At 35.9% G+C, this 19,686-nt stretch overlaps 1 protein-coding gene across 2 annotated transcripts; it reads right to left on the minus strand.

Moving 5' to 3' along the window:
• Nucleotides 1-30: 30 nt before the first annotated feature.
• carm1l (coactivator-associated arginine methyltransferase 1, like) lies at nt 31-14,294 on the minus strand. Of its 2 annotated transcripts, XM_026942815.3 has the most exons (14): nt 14,002-14,294; nt 9,894-10,019; nt 9,346-9,452; nt 7,669-7,773; nt 7,475-7,585; nt 6,349-6,526; nt 5,721-5,811; nt 3,239-3,320; nt 3,065-3,150; nt 2,901-2,990; nt 2,670-2,807; nt 2,482-2,571; nt 1,312-1,428; nt 31-254 (listed from the first exon to the last, which is right to left on the minus strand). In XM_026942815.3, the coding sequence occupies exons 1-13, from the start codon at nt 14,162-14,164 to the stop codon at nt 1,404-1,406; spliced, it is 1,392 nt and encodes a 463-aa protein (XP_026798616.1). In that variant the 5' UTR covers nt 14,165-14,294; the 3' UTR covers nt 31-254; nt 1,312-1,403. The 2 variants fall into 2 exon arrangements, with proteins under 2 accessions (XP_026798616.1, XP_026798617.1); XM_026942816.3 differs by lacking the exon at nt 1,312-1,428.
• Nucleotides 14,295-19,686: the final 5,392 nt, after the last annotated feature.

Here is a 19,686-nt window from a genome sequence, read left to right on the forward strand (position 1 = left end):
CAGAGTCATAAAAACAAAGCCACTCACTGGTTCTGTATTACAGATAGTCATATTTTATTTGTATTCAAGTTACACCAAAACAATTTTGCAGAATACAGACTTCACAACACACTCTTAAGCAACACACAGCTCTTATAGAGATAAAGCGTGCATTATAACTGATTATCTGAGCTTGTATGGGGCATTTCTAGGAACTGAGTGAGGAGTTCAGAGCAGATTGAAAATCCCAGCAACAAATGGTGAGTTAAGCATACCTGAGAGAGAGAAAGAGGGAGACAGGGAGGGAAAAACCTTTTAACAAGATCTCAGATCATCACTGCACTAACTGATTATAAAATTGTTCTGAACACGACTACTTCAAACTGTCAAAAAGAGTCTTTAAGCACAACCCTCAACTCTGCTGCTCAGGCTTTTGATAGGATTCTGCCTTTTAATCTTTTTTGTCTAAAAGAATCTACCAAAATAAATAAACATCATTAAGGAGCAAATGATATCTATAATAGGAGCTATTTAGCTAAGCTTCAGTTCAAAATATGTATAAAAGAGGTCTATAGTTTCAATTGCCTCTATGAGAGAATAAACTATGTAGTGTATGCTATCTTTTCTTCTGCACTTTTGTCCTTTTAATTGTTTCTGTGATTACTTTTGAAAGCTATCCTGTAGCTTGGGTAAGAAACTCTATATAATGTCAAGCCTGCATGTGTGGCGACCTATGAAAACCCATCCGATGTCACTGTGGCTGAATTCTGGAAATCTGAATAAAGAGGCAACAACAAGGTTCACGTTTAAATGCCACAAGTGACTTTTATGTCAGGTGACGAGACAGAAACTAATACGGATGATGCCTATAATCAAAGTGAGACCTCACTTTTTCCAAATGTAAACCTATAATTCTTTACAATTTGACTCTAATATTATTTTGCCATAAGTAGATTTGGTTATAAATGTAGAAGTACCGTACGTGGGGGTCTTTCAGTGGCATTGGAAAGGAGTTTCAGTGGCACTGGAGTCAATGTGATTTTATCCTTTTTTTTAGGTAAACAGAGTTTAAATACTTTAATGTCACAACAACATACAATAACTGAACCACATTCCGTTCAGGAAAGTCTGTTTTTAGAACTAAATATAGAAGAAAATGCCAAAATTTGATTATGTAAAGGGTTTTCCCAGGCCGCCACACATGCACTGTATGTTCTTCAGCAGTTTAATTTTATTATTATGTTTTAATAAAAAGCTGTCAGCTCAGCCATATAAATTATTATAGTTTTTTTTTTTTTACTACCACTGCAGCTTCATATGACTTTACTTTACCCAGCCTACTCCACGGATGCCACATTTCCAGCCACTGTGGCACTGACTACTCTGCCAATCCTCACATAATGCTCTTTACTGCTGTGGGCTCTTTACATCTGCAGCCACCCTGGCATCCTAAACAGGCAGACACATACACATGTATGTAGTGAACAGAATTAAAGTTTAATACTAATACTAAGCAAAATACTAAGAAATAGATTTATTATTTTGAAAAGTATGTAATACATTAGCCTTGAGTAACTAATATCCCTAGTGAAAGAAAAGCACTGTTGTGTTTATCAGGAAAAAAAATCTGTATAAGGATAAAGTCTAAAGTTTGTATCTCAGGACAAACTTCAAGACACCACCACTAGATAGCAGTAAAGGTATCTGCTAGGCAGCATTCCTAGACATGAGTAAAACATCTTAGATTGCTCTTTTAAAAAGTATATTTCCTGTTTGTTTAACAGTGCAATGAATTTTATGCATGGTAATTACACACTTTCTAAACTACCTTTAAAACTCAGAAAACATCCTCTTGTAGGTTTCAGATAAGAGAAAAAGACAACAAATTTAGACTTAGAAGTTATAATATACCATTAATGCAGTCTGGAGCTATTTTGCTGGAATGATTTTTCATCTGTAAGTCATTATTTCCCAAAAGTCAGAAATTATGTGTTTATTTAAAATAATAATAATAATAATAATAATAATAATAATAATAATAATAATAATAATAATAACTACAGTTGCTTTTAAAATTTAATTTACCTCTCATGTTCTATAAACAAGCTATACCATTCACTTAGATCATCTTCCAATTTCGTAGCAAGACAACCATAAAATGAATTTCAAAATACCCAATACATCTAATATTTCATGTCTGTCTTTATCAATACTAACAATATTTATGGACACAAAACTATGCGTGGGGATCCTTCTGACGATGTGTGCGTGTTAAATAAAAAATGGAGGTCACATCACAAGAACTAAAAAAAACATCGTTTTGTTTCCTAATTTACCAGCTCTGTTTCTGTTTCATCATATTACTCTCATGTAAAAAAAAAATTAATGGTTAATGTTGTTGGTATTGGTCTGCTTTTAGTACAAATTGGAAATTAGTCATTTTGAGGCAAATAGAGTTCATGCTAATGATAGCTGCTAATGAAAGTTTAGTGTGATGCCTACCGAAAGAAGGGGTTTTTAAGGTCCAATGTGTTGCCAGATTTAAAGCCAGACTCATCAATTACAGCTGTGATATGAATGTCATAGCTCTGCCTGTCAAATAAGAAAGAAGGTACATTGTACATTTCAGAATGATCAGAGAAAAACATCACAGCTGGTTACTAAACTAATGTATCTTTAGTATATAATACCTCTTGTTGGCAATCAGTAGAACCCGTCCAGATAGTGTCTGGCCTATTTTGGCAAACAGAGGTGTCTGTAGAAGACATCGGACCTGGTACCAGTGGGACAGTGGCTCATGCGGTGCAGTGGACAGCCACACTGTTGTCCTGTGGAGTATAGCATAACGACCAGTTGATTAGATTAGACACTAATCTAATCTGAAGGCATATTTCACATCAGTTTAGTGTCTTAATTCTCACCTTGATCCTACAAACGCCACATCAAACCAGAATGCAAGTCCATGAATCAGTCCTGACTGCATGAGTTTGAAGACGAATGGAATTTCCATCCTGCAGAACCAAAGAGCCACACGTTAACATTTTATTTGTAAGCAAGCTTTAGTAATTATTCTATAATTCTATACCTGTGTAAGTCCTCTTCTCTTGCTTCCATAAAGTTAATGCTGTGTTTTACAGACCTGGCCATCAGAATCTGAGTTTCAAAGGTATCCTGGAAAAGACAGAACATCAAAATCATTTTTATGGACAAAATTTTTAAACAAGAAAGAGAAGTAAGTATGTGGAATGTGGAGACAAACCACAATCGGCTGTCTGAAGAACTCGTCCATGGCCGCAGGATGAAGTCCACTCAGATTTACCCCGTAGAAAGAGGTCTGGAGCCTGAGGAAGCATTTATTTCAGTGTTTATGATAATAATGAATACATAATGTCCATAGAGAGGTAAGTCTAATTTTTAAAAAAATGCATAATAATTAATACAGTGATTTTAAAAATAAGTTAGTTCACTAAAAGAGAACAACCTCAAATCGTATAACATTGGAGAAAGAGAAAAAACTGCAAAGAGAAACTGCAGACACAAGGTATAGCTCATCAAAACAGACAGACAGCCTGATAGTTGCTAAATATCACAAAATTATGTTCTAAAAATAAGTATAAATTAAATGCCCAAAGGCAAAAGCTGTTCATTGTGAAGCTGGAAGTTGACAGGAAATTGCAGGGCTGAAATAGCAGAGCTGAAAGACATACAACTTGGTTAAAGCAGCCCAAAACCCCAGACCAGCAAGCAATGGAAAAAATAATAATATGATCTGATGACTTGTCTTTCACCCCTTGTTCCATATTCAGACATTGTCACATTTATAGAAAGCCAAAGAATCGGTGAAGCAAAGGAAACCTCTGATGAGAAACAGACTCAGTCATATTTATTAAACTTGTCAGACTGAGTGTTGACATAATATCACTTTTTGCCTTTATTACGTCTTCATGAAGCCAGTTCCCAAAAATTGGACAATGGTCTCACATTCTCTGTTAAAGGACTGCTGATAAAAATATGCCTCAGGCTTTCAAAGAAAAAAACAGACTTGAAAACTGGAAGAGAAAGAAACACCAGGACCATGTGGGTGGTTATAAGAACAAAATATGATAATATATAGATGTAATAATAATAATAATAATAATAATAATAATAATAAAGAAAGAAAATATGAGTTCCAGGTTATGAACCTGAAGCCTAAACCCTTTAACATTCTATAACATCTAATATTAATACATTTTGTTGTTGTTGTTTTCATATTTTCAAGACCAGTAAGTTATCATTAAGACAAGTAAGTTATAATATCAAGTGAAAATATCTTAAACATAGACAATTTTATATAATAAAGTTTTCCCCAACTAATCATAAAAGTATGATAAAAGACATGTATGACTATTATGCCTATTTTAGGACATCTATTCTCATTTTAAGCTTGAAATTCTCATGTTCTATTGGCAAATATTTTCTTTGTTCTAGCAATAAATGCTTGAAATAAACAAAAATAATTTTCTGGTCATAGAACAAGATTACTAATTTCAAGCTTGAAATTGGTACAAACTTCTAAAAATAGCATAATAATCATATGTATGTTTTATAGAAATCATATAATTATAAATATACAGATAAATTTGCTTTATTCAAAACAATTTTACTTGCAAGATATCATTTTTCCACAGTGTTGAGGCAGTGGCTTGCTTGGGCAGATTCCCCTAATATCTGATTACAGATAAAAACAAGCTGTCATCATGTGCATACTGAGGGAAGCGCTGATATATCATCCATAATGATATGTCATTAAGTCATCCATTACACAGTGTCACTGATATCAACGGAATAATTTGAAAAAACAGGATGAAACTAGTTTTAATGGCTGCATCCACATCATCGCTTTAAGGCTCCAAAAATAGATTCAGTACAGGAAGATTATTTCTCATTGGGCAAAAATTTGCCCCAGATAACCCAAACCACCTTCCCGGTACTTTGCTTGGTTAACTCCATCATTGTAGCAGAGAGAAATAGAGATGCAGTGGACACCTTTTCTCTTTGCTATGAGTCAGAATTGGACTCCGCTGGAGCATTCAGCAGCAGGAAGCCCACTCGGTATGGGTCACAGCACCATGCGAGCAGAACGTGAGCTGTGGGTGGTGGGCCGAATGCCGTTTCTCTGTGACGGCCAAATCCAGGCCTTTGGGAGACATCAAATAAACCATGAAGGAGACTATAAACATTCAAAGGGAAGCATGAATCTATGCTGGGGCCATGGTAAGAGGGACTGTAAGGGCGAGGAGGGGTCAGGCATGGTCTGTTGAGACGCTGGTATTTCTCCTCAACCCATCATCCATGGAGGAGAGGAACGTATGAGTATGAGTATGAGTATGAGCTCATCCAGGTCATCTTCAAGATTTCCAAGAGCAGGCTTTTGTATTTATAAACTACAGTATCATTACTAGCAACTAGGAATGTGCAAAAATACATTAAAACATGTTTAGAAATTTTGATTAGTTGATGTCTCCAAGCAAATTATTTTCTGTTCACAGAAATAAAGAATAATGTATTTTGGTACAAATGCCATTTTATAAAACTTCATATAAATGTATGCTAAATTCATATAAATAAATGCTAGTATGGCTTGTATAAAAATTGTGCAGGGTAAGTCTTGACCCTTTTTATATTTTCCCGGCTCATTTTATCCTCTGAAGACTCTGAAGACTGAAGACTATGACGACGAAAGTGGTGAGATTAGTTACCAGAAGTTGGAGCGTGCATGGTGCTCCAAGTAAAGCTGCTCATCTGTAAATGGGGCCAGATGGATATCACTGAAGGTGGGGAACATCATACCTTACCAAAAAAAAAAAAGAAATGTTTGGTTCAGTGATACACACTTACTGTAAGACGGCTCATTCATGCAGTTATCCAATTAACCAATCACGTGGCAGCAGCACAATGCGTAAAAGTATGCAGATACAGAGATACTGAGATTCTTTTCTGCTCACCATGGGTGTAAAGAGTGGTTATTTGAGTTACTGTAGTCTTTGTTTTTCCTAGTAGTTTCTGAAATACCCAAACCAGCCCCTCTGGCAACATGCCATAGTCAATATCACTGAGATCACTTTTTACCTCATTCTGATGCTCGACGTGAACATTAACTAAAGCTCTTGACCTGTATCTGCATTTTTTTATTCGTTGCACTGCTGCCACATGATTGGCTGACTGGATAATTGCATGAATGTATAAAGTGGTCAGTGAGTGTATAATAACTCAAGCAAAAAGTACTGTGAAATAAATAGGAATGAATTCTAAATGGTGAGTGCTTTTGAAAACCATTCAGTAACAGTTACTCATTTTGGTGTCAGTTACTCTACACCATCCACAAACCTTTAGGCTTCAGCCATTTTTTGGAGTGTAAATAGCTCTCCAGCATCCTCTCATTGAGAAGCATGTAGCCAATGGGTTCTGAGATGATGATGTCCACATTCTCAGGGCAGGACACCTCCTCGATCTTCCCAGCAAGCACGATGATCCTGTCCTCCAAGCCATTACTCCTCACTAGTACCTGAGTCAGATGGATATCTCAGTCAATTATTGTCGTCCGCATTATTACTTGGAATTAGTTTCTGTTTAATCTAGTATTTTTTACTATCTTCCCTCCATCAAAACACACACACACATGCATACACACATACTAACTCTGTCACAGATCATTTAGGGTGCATGCAGCAACACGGGCAAAAATGTAAGCCATGCTGATAATGATCACCCAAGAACCCAAGATAACACTGAGTACCTTTATTGCAATTTCTAAACAAAGATGAAAATTAAGCTTAAGCTTAGAAGCTGTATTTGGCAAGTTTTCTAGCAGTGTGCTGGAAATGACACGAAACACATCTGGTTGCATTTTAAAACTGTTACCAATGAAAATTGAGCAAAAATCAAGTATAAACTACGCCTGACTGTAGAGCAAGCATCCTCCCATCCATGAAAATATGCTTCCTTTCATTTCCTCCTCCCACCCCTTCATCACTCTCTCTCTCTCTCTCTCTCTCTCTGTCTCACACACACACACACACACACACACACACTCACAGCTCCATAGCCAAATGCTAGATCTGTCTATAAGCCATTAAGTACTCAGAATGTCATGCCTTCAATTCATGTGCAAAGCAGCCTTGTGAGCCCTGTTTGTGTGAGCTGTGTTAGATGTTTTCCCCAGATCTATCACCTTGACCTCAAACGGAACTGTGTGCGACAAGTTATTTTCATAGTGCTGAGTGATTTATTGTGTGTGAACATGGCCCAGTTTGCCAAGAATACTCATGATCTCACTACATGCTGAAAGGTTTTGGCAACAGATTTTTTTTTTCAAGACACTGAGATATTGAAGATGGTTTAGATGAAGAATGACACATCATTAAAGAGCGCATTTAGTTTTTAAGCTTTCCGATGGAAGTAGAGTGAAATTAGGGAGACAAATCCAGTGAAGTGATGAACGCAGTGTAAGTACTTCTGCATATTTGGCCACAGAACTGGCCTCCACTGCGTACACTTTCCTAGCTCCAGCCTGGATGGCAAAAAAGGACAAAATCCCTGTTCCACAGCCAACATCAAGCACCACCTGTACAAAGAGAGATGATGAAAAATACCTAAACAATTTATAAAATGTCACAATGATCAGAAGTGCTTTTCTAACCAACTAACTTTATCTCTGAAGTCAATGTCGTTCAGTAAAATGGCTTTTTGGTACGTGGCCGTTCTCAGATAATCCTGAAGCATGTTCTGCTGCTGCGAAAGACAGCCATAAAACTGAAAAAGGTAAATAGAAATGGTTATATTATAGAAATAATTATATCATAATTATATTATATAATTATATTATATATTGTGTATGTAATGTTCGTGCTAGAGATGTAATCCATTTCAAATTCCAGAAAGACCTAGTATTTGAGGTTAGCCAAAAATTTCATTTACACAATTTTCCCCTTTCTCGTATATTAACATTAAATGTTAGGAAAAACAATTAATAGTGTGATGTGTCATTCTTTAATAACTTAAGACAAATTGCTGTGGTATAGAAGGAAAATAATCACCTTCAGGGTGGTTATAGTAACTGTATTTCACATCACATCACTCCATCCTGTCATTGATCATTTTTCTATAACGTACCCGTTGAATGTTATTCCTCACTTGTGATGCTAGCTAATGTTTGAGAGTTTAGGGTTATACAGTACTTGTCATTAGTTAGCTATAGTTAATGTTTACCTACATTCTTTGGCCGAAGACACACTAAGTCTAAGTGTGTAGATCGATGTTCTTTCTCCTTTTGATTCGTTCTTCTACAATTACTTTCAGACTTTGAGAAAAATGTTTGTGTCTTTGTGCTTTGACTTGAATTAAAAATTTAAAGTTAATTAAAAGTCTGCTCCTTAAGTTTTGCACTGAAGCCATGAGGCTAATTGCTAACAAGTAAGGAAAGCTTAGAGCTAAAAGTTTATGCAAACACCATGATAGAGTCATCACACACTCACTTCAAACCATGCTGGGTGTCTCAAACAGACTTGATTACGTGTTTCCTGACGCTGTATGACACTCTGTTATGTAGAAAAATGGACAAATGGGCATGGCTGTGGTCAAAACAGTTGCGGCAGCCATCTTGAAAACAGTTGTAGTGGCCATCTTTGGTATCACTCCATGTGGCCCTTTGATTTCCAAAAATTTGCAGGCAGAATTGCGCTAGAAATGATTTAGATAAAAATATAGTTTAACTATAACTATTATAACGTTGTTCCTCTTTCAGCTGCTTCCATTAGGGGTCACCACTGCAGATCACTGGTTTGCGTATTTACGCCAGATACCCTTCTTGATGCAACCCTCCCCAATTTTATTCGGGCTTGGGACCAGCACTGAGAGCGCACTGTTGCACATAACTCCAGTGGCTGGGGTTGGTTCCCTGGCTGGGAATCAAACCTGGGCCGCAGTACTGAGAGCGTTGTGGCCTAACCACTAGTCCTCTAGGGCCCTATAATTATAACTATGATAATATTCTTTATATTATTATTATTATTATTATTATTATTATTATTATTATTATATATTTATTAATATATGTGTAATTACTATATTTTCTTAACACATATTGATCCTGTTGTTTAAAAACTGTGTGGTGATTTTAGGCATGAAGCACAATACAAAACTGTTACTTTACTTTAGCCTTGTAGATCTAGTGTAAAACGTGATCTTGGTTGATCAGCTACATTTAGAGTAAAGGGGAAATTGTGTAATTTTTTTTGGCAAAACTATCCCTTTATAGGTCTTTGGACATTCATTTGCTGCATCATGATTTCTGAAACGCTGTTGTATCTGAAAGCTGGATATTACCTGGAAGTATTGGAGAGCAGATGAGTTCTCTGTCCTCTGGTCGAAAACAGACAGCTCTCTTCCACTGTCAATCCATGCCCTTATCATTCTGTAGAAGGTCTGAAACTCTGGATTTGGGGGAATAATTGATCCTTTGAATAACATGAGGATATCACACTTCTACAGCATGATGAGGGATGTTGTATTCAGAATACATGCCAAACACCTGGATGGTGTAAGATTTCTCAGACATGTTAAAGCATGGTTCAGACATCAGATTCAAAGAGAAACTACTAAGAATGAGATGCAGAACTTTTATACAGAGACTTACAACTAGTTAAGTATTTTAAATGAAAATGGACATTGCTGTTCTGGTGATTATTAGGAGTTCAAAAAATTTTTTTTTACAGTTGATTCAGCCTAAGTCAAACACAAACACATGGGTCAGAATCATTTTATGTAGACCAGCAAGGTAGGAAACTGACCCATTTTCATCTTGCCCTGTTACGACTGCGAATATAGAAAAATATATAAAAAATATTGCAAATAGAAATAAACTGATCTTTCACCTGTCCGTGTCTTGAACTGCAGCAGGATGCTCACACAACCCACAGTTACAAGGAAGCACTGAGTCCCCACTCGACAACACTCTGTCTCCCTTATAATGGAGAACTTAAAGACACAGACTCCATCGCCTAAAAGAAATCACAGGGAAAAACAGACACAAAATTATCAGTTATCTGTTACGCCTTAGCACAAAATCTATAAGAATTTTTTTAACATCTTGGACTTGGACTGGACTTCTTAGCCTAAATCAGTGGAGCCTAAATCAGTGATCAGTTATAACTACCTAATGTATAAATTGGTAGTATAGTGAAGCCCAGCTCATGCCGTGTTCGACTGGAATCTATCAAAGATGATTTCTCTGCTGGAATGCTGTGTTCGTTATTGGATGTATGATAATTATGAGATTCGCTCCTATCCTGGTCAAAGTAGCGGTGGATCTGGAGCCTATCCTGGAAACACTGGGCAAGAGGCAGGACTACACCCTGGAGGGCACCATACGCACACATTCACACACTCATTCACACCTAGGGGCAATACAGCACAGCTAATCCACCTACATGTATGTTTTTGGAAGATGGGTGTAGAACCCAGAAGAAACCCATGCAGACACAATGAAAACAGTGTGAAACTCCACAGTGACAGCAAACCAAGCTCAGGAGGAGACCCTGGAGCTGTGAGTAATTATGAAATACATCTACTAATGAACTTTATATTTCAGTATGATAGTATGTAAATTTGGATATAGTATATATTTTTGGACACTGGACACATCAGTGTCCTGAGAAGGAAAGGTGGAAAGGTGCCATGTTTTCAAAACGTTCTCCTTGCATCAGTCACTGCAAAAAGGATAAATAAATGGAACAGCCATAATCACAAAAACTGTAGCATCCTTTTGATTCCATTTGGAGAAATTAAATGCATGCCATGCCAAGCAGGATAACACATATATTAATCCTGGTTATGGACTGATAAATCAGGTGTGTTAGACCAGGGAAGCAACCAAACTGCTCTGGTCTTACAGGACCACAGTAAGCCTCCACTGAGCTACTTCTCAGTAGACCATGTAGAGAAGTCTCCTAAATTCACAGTGTGGACACAAGTAAGTGCGCCAACCTACTATGGAAAGTTCATAGTGTTAGGGTATAGGGTATTGCACAAGTCCATGTAGGTTCAATGACATATAAATAATATAAATGGACCCTTAAAATTTCTTCAGTGATCCTGAAGTTCCAAATATGTACCCTAAATGAGTTTTAAAGGTGCAATATTCATTTTTTCAGGTACGCACAGTGAAAGATACAGTTTTGAGGGTGTATGTCGTGTACTCCAGCTTATTGCTTAACTTAATAAGCTGGCATATCTGAGTAAGAGTGTAGGGGAGATGGCGGTGGGTCACCAGATGAACACCTGATGCATAATCATTTATACACTAGGCCTTGGTATGGGATTTGGTATGTGCTGAACATGGCCACACTATCTGATCCTGTGCGCCAGGAGCAGAGCAGTGTACCGTAGCAAAGGAAAACAGTCTAGCAGTGCACGCGAGACTGGAGCTCGCCGAGCAGAACCAGCGTGCGGCCTCAGAGCTTCCACATCGGTGCCGTAAATCCTCACGAGCTGTCAGCACACACAGCAGCTGGACCACACACACGCACACACACACAAACACACACACACACACACATATACACACAGAGCTAATTAATGTTAAAAATCTAACCCTTTAGCTCTTTTATTAAAAGCTGCAGATTTAGAAATAAAAATAGTTTTCCTTATGGGGACCAACCAAATGTCCCCACAAGGTCAAAAATGTTAGATATTCCTATAAAACTATGCCCACACACACACACACACACAAACACACACACACACACAGGGTTGTGCAGACCAGCTGAATAAAGAGAGCAGTGAGTAAGCAGACACATCTCTACCTGTCTATGTCTCTGTTTATCCCTCTGTGCTTAGGCTTAATAGGATTATTATAGTAAAATAGGTAAGATTAAAGGAATATTCCAGCAGTTTTCAGCTCAGTCTCTATCCACTGCATCTGTAATGTATGTGTGATTACAAAGGACAGAAGACAATTGATGCAAAACACTTTTTTCATTAAAGGAAAATTCTCAGTAAAAAGTACTAAACTGTAGCTTTCCTTGTCACTGGGGTGGTAACCTCAAGGGTAAATATTCTATACTTAACTTTGTGTTTTTTTCATGGTAATGTGAATGTAGCAGACCTGTAAAATGATTTAATGTATATAATTGAAAAGTCTAGTCTTATACCTTTAATTAGCTTTTAGACTTGTGCTTTAAAGTACACTACATGCACCGGCCTAGGAGAAAGATTCTAAATACTAAAGGTACAAAAGGCGTGCGTACCTTAGAGGGTGCTACCCCAGTGACAAGGAAAAGTACAGTTCTTACCCTCTTTTCTAGTGTATATTAGTAAATCAGAGCATCCACTTCAGCACATTTGATATAAGCATCTTAAACTAGTCTGTTTCAACTTTTTGAAAAGTAAATTATAATAAAATTATTCTAAAGATCTCACAAGGTTCCAGCCATTCAAAGCTCCACAAGCCTGTGCAACTATGCAGGAAGTACATGTTCAAAATATATTTTTGTCATACATTTGTAAAGAAACGTTAAGAATTCTTTCATCAATCTGTCAGATGGTTGTTTGGTAACAGCAAATTTGTCATTAGGAAAGCAGAGCATTCTGGTTGTCATCGGAAAGTACGATTTAATTATGTGCTCCTCACTCTGATTAAATTATAAAAGCACCGCTTCACTTACATTCACATTTCTTCCCAGTTCTAAACACTTTAAGTTCTAAATCTCTTATCTAGCTCTTCAGATATTGGACTATTTTTTTTTTCACAAGAAAGAATTTGTTGTTACCACCATGGCCAACGTAGCTCAGCGGAGCATTCTCATTTTCTCATCGCATCCCATCATCGCATGATCTCACATGGGATACCACAAAACCACAAAACCTTAAAAAATGAGTGAATAATATATATAAATTTTTATTTTATTTTTTTGCTGTAATGCTCCACTGCTCAATAAAACACATATTTGCTCACATTTGTCTCTATTAATAGTGTAGTGTAACAGCAAAGTGTAATTCTGAATTCATATGTTAATTTATTTCATGGACGGAATTAAGTGACTTCAATTATATGTAAGTTTGGAGTAAACAGGTTTTAGTTCTTTTCTCAGTACAGAGAAATGTTGATTTTTGTCTGTGGTTATATTCTACAGGTGTGGAGGATAGAGATAAAATAATAAATAATAAAAAATAATATAAAAAAATGAAAGAAAGAATAAAATATTGTACAATAAAAAGATAAATCAATTACAGTAAACTAGCTGAAGTAGTGTAATATGGTTTTATGGTAATTATAAGCATTAGGTCTAAAAGTGATATATTGTGCTGGTGAAGAAAGAATGCTCAGCTTCATACAAATAGGCTAAGAGATGGTGAATTGTGTGTGTGTGTGTATATATATATATATATATATATATATATATATATATATATATATATATATATATATATACACACACACGCACATTCACCATCTCTTAGCCTAATAATTATATATTATTATTATACAATTATATATATATATTATTATTCATATATATATATATATATATATATGAATAAATAAAAAATATAAAAAATATATGAATAGATGTAAAAAAAAAAAAATCATCATAATAAATAAATAATTTAAAAGTCCTCCCTAACAATGAACAGCAAAACTCAACTGAATTCTATAGAAAATGATTTTAAAACATTAAAAATCATTATTATTAAATGTATCATATGGCAAACAGAATGTGATTGTAACTGAAAAAAATTTACATCCTGTTTCTTTTCAGTTGTTAACAATAAAATGCATTTTCTCTAGCTGCACAACAAAAGCTTTACTGATTTTTAACTCGATATTATTTGCAACACTGATAGTATGTTAATCAGTAAATACACCCATGTAGAATTTTGTGTAACAAAAATTTACTAGCAGTGGAAGTGGAAAATCCCATAATTTGTAATTACATAATCTGTAATCTTACAATTTCTGCAAAAGTCTGAATGTATGTTTACCATCCTCTACTGTAAGGGTGATGTCCTCCGTCTCTCTGTTGACCCTCAGTGTGAGATCCTGATGCTGTTCCTGTTTGGACACTTGCAGCTCAGAGTCTTCCTCGGCGTCTTTCAGAAAGCTCAGAGTGACACAGAAGCAGCTCTGCTCCACACTGCTGCCCATCTTTTACAACCTACACACACTTACTAACATACTAATGCAGTCAGGCACCTACATTATTTCGTGCTTGAAAAACTGAACTGCTGTGATGTTATCTGGGACAAGCTGAAATGAAATGGATGTCTTGAAGTTCAGTGGAAGTTCAGAGTCAAAAGAGAGGGCGGAGAGAGAAGTCAGTCCAACAGCAATGGGTGTGACTATAAACTCCCTAAGACTCTGGATCAAGCAATATACATAAATGATATAGCACCTTATGCATAATAGCAAGATATGCATAATATCCTCAATATCTATATTTATTATATGGCCAGATATATAAGTGCAAATATTATATGGTCACAACATTCATGAAATTGATTTTGTGAGGCCTCAGCAGGCAACTAAATAGTCCATTTTTTTCTTCACTTGTTGCCACAAAATTTGCCATTTCATTAAATGATTCACTGTAACACTATCTTAATAAAAAACAAATAAATAATGCATGAATTGTTAATACTTATTGCCAATGCCAATGTGTCAGACACACATTACTGTACTAATACTTCCAATAAAGTGAAAGTTGGACAATAATTTCTCTTAAAAAAAAAATACATAAACTGCTCTTTTTGCCCAACTTGGTTTAATTCTTTAAATTGAGCTGCAGTAAAAAAAAAATTAAAAAAAAAAAAATATATATATATATATATATATATATATATATATATATATATATATATATATATATATATATATATATATATATATATATATATTTTTTTTTTTTTTTTTTTTTTTTCCATTAAATTAATAATTAAAAGTATGGAAAGTTCAGTCCTAAATCTGCTGACTCCCTGTTACTGTAAGCACGTGCTGTTCTGACCATGGGCATGCCTAAAACAAAGTCACCAAGAATAAATGTATAAGTTATAAATATATATACCTAGTACCAGTTATCCAAGCTTTACTCAATTTCCAATTCTTTACAAAACTTGCATTAATAACATTTATATCAGAAACTAAAATACACCATTTCATTTAGCCTATTCAAGTAAACACACATTTTATTTATACACAAATTACATTACAGTAAAATGATTGGCCAAAGCGTAACCATATAAAGGAATACTTATTTAAGGAAACCAAAAATATTAGTTCATGGGATTACAGGCTGCCCTTGAAAGTAACTTTTCATTTTTTGTGCAATAACAAATTTGACCAATAGATGTCGCCAGAGTGCTATGTGTTTCAAAGCCTTGTTTTTTTTCTATACATTAAAAATGAATATATTCAGCAAATGGTATATATTTCTGAATAATTATGATTAATTTAATGATTCACGTTGTTAATACCAGAAACTAAATTGTCATTTAAACTGTAGACAATTGTTTTATTTAACAATTTATGTATTTGCAACAGCAGACAGACAATTCAACGAAGACAGAGAAATGCTTCAGGTGTGAAAGAGTGCTGCAGATCTACATCACCTGATTATTATATCACACCACAAGCTTGACCCTGGCGGAACCAATAATCTGTCCTTCAGCTAAACTGCACTCCACTACACGGCTGGTTTGAAGTGACTTTCACGCTTTCGAACACACTTTTCCTCATTCCTAATAAAATAATAAAAATCTTTAGTTTTTCGAGAATGTCATACACAAAAAAAGATCAAAATCTCACCATTAGGCCACCATACAGCTACACTCACCAGCCACTTTAATAGGAACACCTGTACACTCATGCAATTGGACATTCATGCAATTATCCAATCAGCCAATCATGTGGCAGCAGCAGAAAGTCATGCAGAAGCAGGAGTTTTAGTTAATGTTCATATCAAACATCAGAATGACTATAAAATGTGAGCTCAGTGACTTTGACCATGGCATGGTTGATGGTGCCAGATGATGGTTTGATTATTTCAGAAACTGCTGATCTCCTGGGATTTCTGCACACAGCAGTGTCAAGAGTTTACACAGAATGGTGAAAAAAAAAAATTTGCAGTTCTGTAGGTGGAAACATCTTGGTGATGAGAAAGGTCAGAGGAGAATGACCAGACTGGTCAAGCAGACAGGAAATCTACAATAACTCAAATAGCCACTCTTTACAACCATAGTGAGCAGAAATGCATCTCCAAACCTTGAAATGGATGAGCTACAACAGCAGCAAACCACATCGGGTCCCACTCCTGTCAGCTACGAACAGGAATCTGAGGCTACAGTTCAAGACTGGACTGATGAAACTTGATTTCTGCTGCAACTTGCTGACGGGTGGGTCAATATTTGGTGTCAACAGCATGAATCAATGGATCCAACCTGCCTTGTGTCAATGATTCAGGCTGCTGGTGGTGGTGTAATGATGTGGAGAGCCTTGGCACACGTTAAGCCCCTTAATACAAATCAAACGCTGTTTGAATCGCACAGCCACTCTGAGTATTGTTGCAGACCACACACATCCATTTATGGTAACAATTTAGCCATCTTATACTGGCTATTTCCAGCATGATAATGAGCCGTGTCACAAGGCACAAGTCATCTTAAACTGGTTCCATGAACGTGACAAAGAGTTCACTGTGCTTCAGTGGTCTCTCCAGTCACAACATCTGAATCCAATAGAGCACATTTGAGATGTGGTAGAATGGGGGATTCCCAGCATGAATGTGCAGATGACAAATCTGCAGGAATTATGTCATGCAATCATGTCAAAATGGACCAGAATCTCAAAGGAATGTTTCCAACACGCTGTGGAATCAACGCCACGGAAAATTAACACTGTTCTAAGAGCAAAGCGGGGATTTGACTGAGTATTAGTATGGTGTTCCTAATAAAGTGGCTGGTGAGTGTAGATACTATATACTATAACTGTTAATAATTAATTTTGTACATTTTGTAGATGATTTCAGATCTGTAAGTCACTTTAAGATAAATATACTATATATGTTAGTGTGTGTGCCTGCACAGGCCTGCAAACCTCAGTGTCACTGTGTGATATAAATGTTTTAGCTCGATGACGTTACTAAGTGTTCACATTCCATGCACGCATGTTTACCACTCACCTATTTAGGGTGCGGATGTGTGTGTGTGTGTGTTCCCATTTAAGGAAGTCCACTGTTAGATTCTGGATATGGAGCCCAAACACACCTTCATTCCACCTCAAAATACACACACTTTGCTCTGGTCAGTTCAAAATAGCTATTATAGTACCAAGCAATTAGTTACTAAAGTGTTATAAAGATGTTAAACCCTTGCTTATTATTTAGTTGTTCAACTTAAAGAATATTAGTAATTATAATGAAACTAATAGGAAGAGTATGTAGTTACTAAAGTGATGAATGTGAAACTGTACAAACACTCAGGAGGAAAGTGGAATTTCGGGCATGAAAGAAAACAGAATGATCAGCATTCATCTCTGAACCTGAAAAGGAATGTATGAGTTAGTAGCGATGTGTAGCTATAGAGAACACTCTATTATTTAACACTAACATGCACACACACACACCCCAAATCACACAAATGCACAAACCACTTTTACTACTGTTGCTCTCTCTGTTGCACTACAATATAACCAGGTCCACTTCCACAACTGCTGCTCTCTCTTGTTTTGCACTAAAATGTAAATATCTACACACTCAAATGTGCCGTGAATGTCCATAGTGTACATATTGTATTTTATTTTATTGTATTTTATTTTATTTTACCTTTTTTTTAATTACTTGTCTTGTTATGTTGGTGTCTCACACAATGGGTCTGAGGGAAATGAAATTTCAATCCTCTGTGTGTCCTGTACATATAGCAGAATTGACAATAAAGTTTGACTTCGACTTTGACTTTAACTATTTAATGTTCTTAGTAGAGCATTGGTCATTGATCTCAACCACTGAAATACAGAAACTTCTGTTCCAACTTGACTTCATAAGTGTTCAGAATTTGAGTTTGGTGTGCATTACACCACCTGCTATCATGTGCCTCATAACACATGCATAACACAAATACTGCTTATCTCAGCATTTTCTCCTTATCAGGATATATCATTATTGTGTGCTATTGTAAAGGATACTTTGACCCCTAGATTGCATTTTATCTGTACTTTTGGCACCATATGTTCAGGTGTCAACAATTAATTAAATAAACAACGGGGGAAAAAAACAACGCAGTTGTAAAAAAAAAATGGTTGTTTGAATGAATATATTACTTTCTATAAACTCTATAAACTTTCTATAACTCAGCTCCTCTCTTTACCTTAAGATAATGAGTGTTTGATTGACATTGATTTTTTTTCTGGCATTTCCAAAAGAATATGGCATTTTTATGTGCAAGACTCACATAAATGGTTACAGCGGGAGCACAATGGTTAAAATGGAACTGAATCTTACATATTACACAACTAAAAGGTGCATTCAGTTTAAATTCCTGATGTGTACTGAGACAGCAGACAGTCTTGTATTTAATTAGTTTTGACATTACAGTTCATTAACCAATTCACATTCACAGTTGTTTGTTCTTAGGTAAGGTCCTGTGTAATTTCTTATGGCCTGGTTTTGTGGATACTTTTTCTACTGCCCCAAACATAAATTGATTATTTTACCCCAAAAATACCCTAACTAAATACAACTTACTTGAATACTTCATTTGTATAAAAAAAATAAATAAATAAAAAATAAGAGCAAACAACTGTGAATGTGAACTGGTTAATGAATTGTTATGTCAAAACTAATTAAATATCAGACTGTCTGCCGTCTCAGTACACATTAGGAATTTACACTGAATGCACCTTTTACTTGTGTAATATGTAATATTCAGTACCTGGAATCCTGTGCTTGAAGTGAACAAAATACCGTTCCTCATTGCTCATGTGCTTAGAATGGGGTTTGTTGATTATCACTTGTTGTGCTCCTTCACCCACGCCAACAGAGTCACGCTCGTGCCTGGCCATGAAAAACTAAACTGAGCACAAAGTGGGGGAAAAAACTGCCTTACGCCCATTCCAAATAGCATTATACCAGAAATGTTTTACACCTAGCATATGTTTTATTTCTGTTATAAATGAGGACTTGACCGGATACTGAAACAAACAAATTAATAAATCAAATGTAGTAGCTGCACACTGATAAAGTACTGTCTGTCTGATAAGGAGAAAATGCTGATGCTGTAAGTGATGTACAGTTTTGGGCGTGTGTGCATGTGTGTGTGTGTGTGTTAAGGTGTACATGTAATTCATGTACGTCAGGTTTGGGTGATCAACAAGAACATCCAGTCCTGTTGGGCGAAAAACAAAGGGAAAATTTTGGGAGATTTTAGTAGCATTTAGTAGCATTTAGTTTCCTTGTGCTACTTCCTCATTTCAAGTCTGGACACACCTTCTCCTTCAGTGGTTTTTCTATATTTTTATTATTTTCAACATTGTACATTAATACTGAAGACATCCAAACTATGAAAGAACACGTATGGAATTATGTAGTAAACAAAAAACAACCCAGACTATGTTTTATATTTTAGATTGTCCAAAGTAGCTACATTAGATGACAGCTTGGCACACTCATGGCATTCTCT

The sequence above is a fragment of the Pangasianodon hypophthalmus genome, chromosome 17, assembly GCF_027358585.1.
Source record: "Pangasianodon hypophthalmus isolate fPanHyp1 chromosome 17, fPanHyp1.pri, whole genome shotgun sequence".
NCBI lineage: Eukaryota > Metazoa > Chordata > Actinopteri > Siluriformes > Pangasiidae > Pangasianodon > Pangasianodon hypophthalmus.

What these genes read in the sequence shown, in the direction of transcription:
- carm1l (XM_026942815.3), bottom strand. Translation starts at nt 14,164, where the DNA reads ATGGGCAGCAGTGTGGAGCAGAGCTGCTTCTGTGTCACTCTGAGCTTT. An exon ending in GCAGTTCAAGACACGGACAG is followed by an intron (nt 9,453 to 9,893) that starts GTGAAAGATCAG and finishes CCCCAAATCCAG; the next exon opens with AGTTTCAGACCTTCTACAGA. An exon ending in CTTAAAAACCCCTTCTTTCG is followed by an intron (nt 1,429 to 2,481) that starts GTAGGCATCACA and finishes CTGCCTGTTTAG; the next exon opens with GATGCCAGGGTGGCTGCAGA.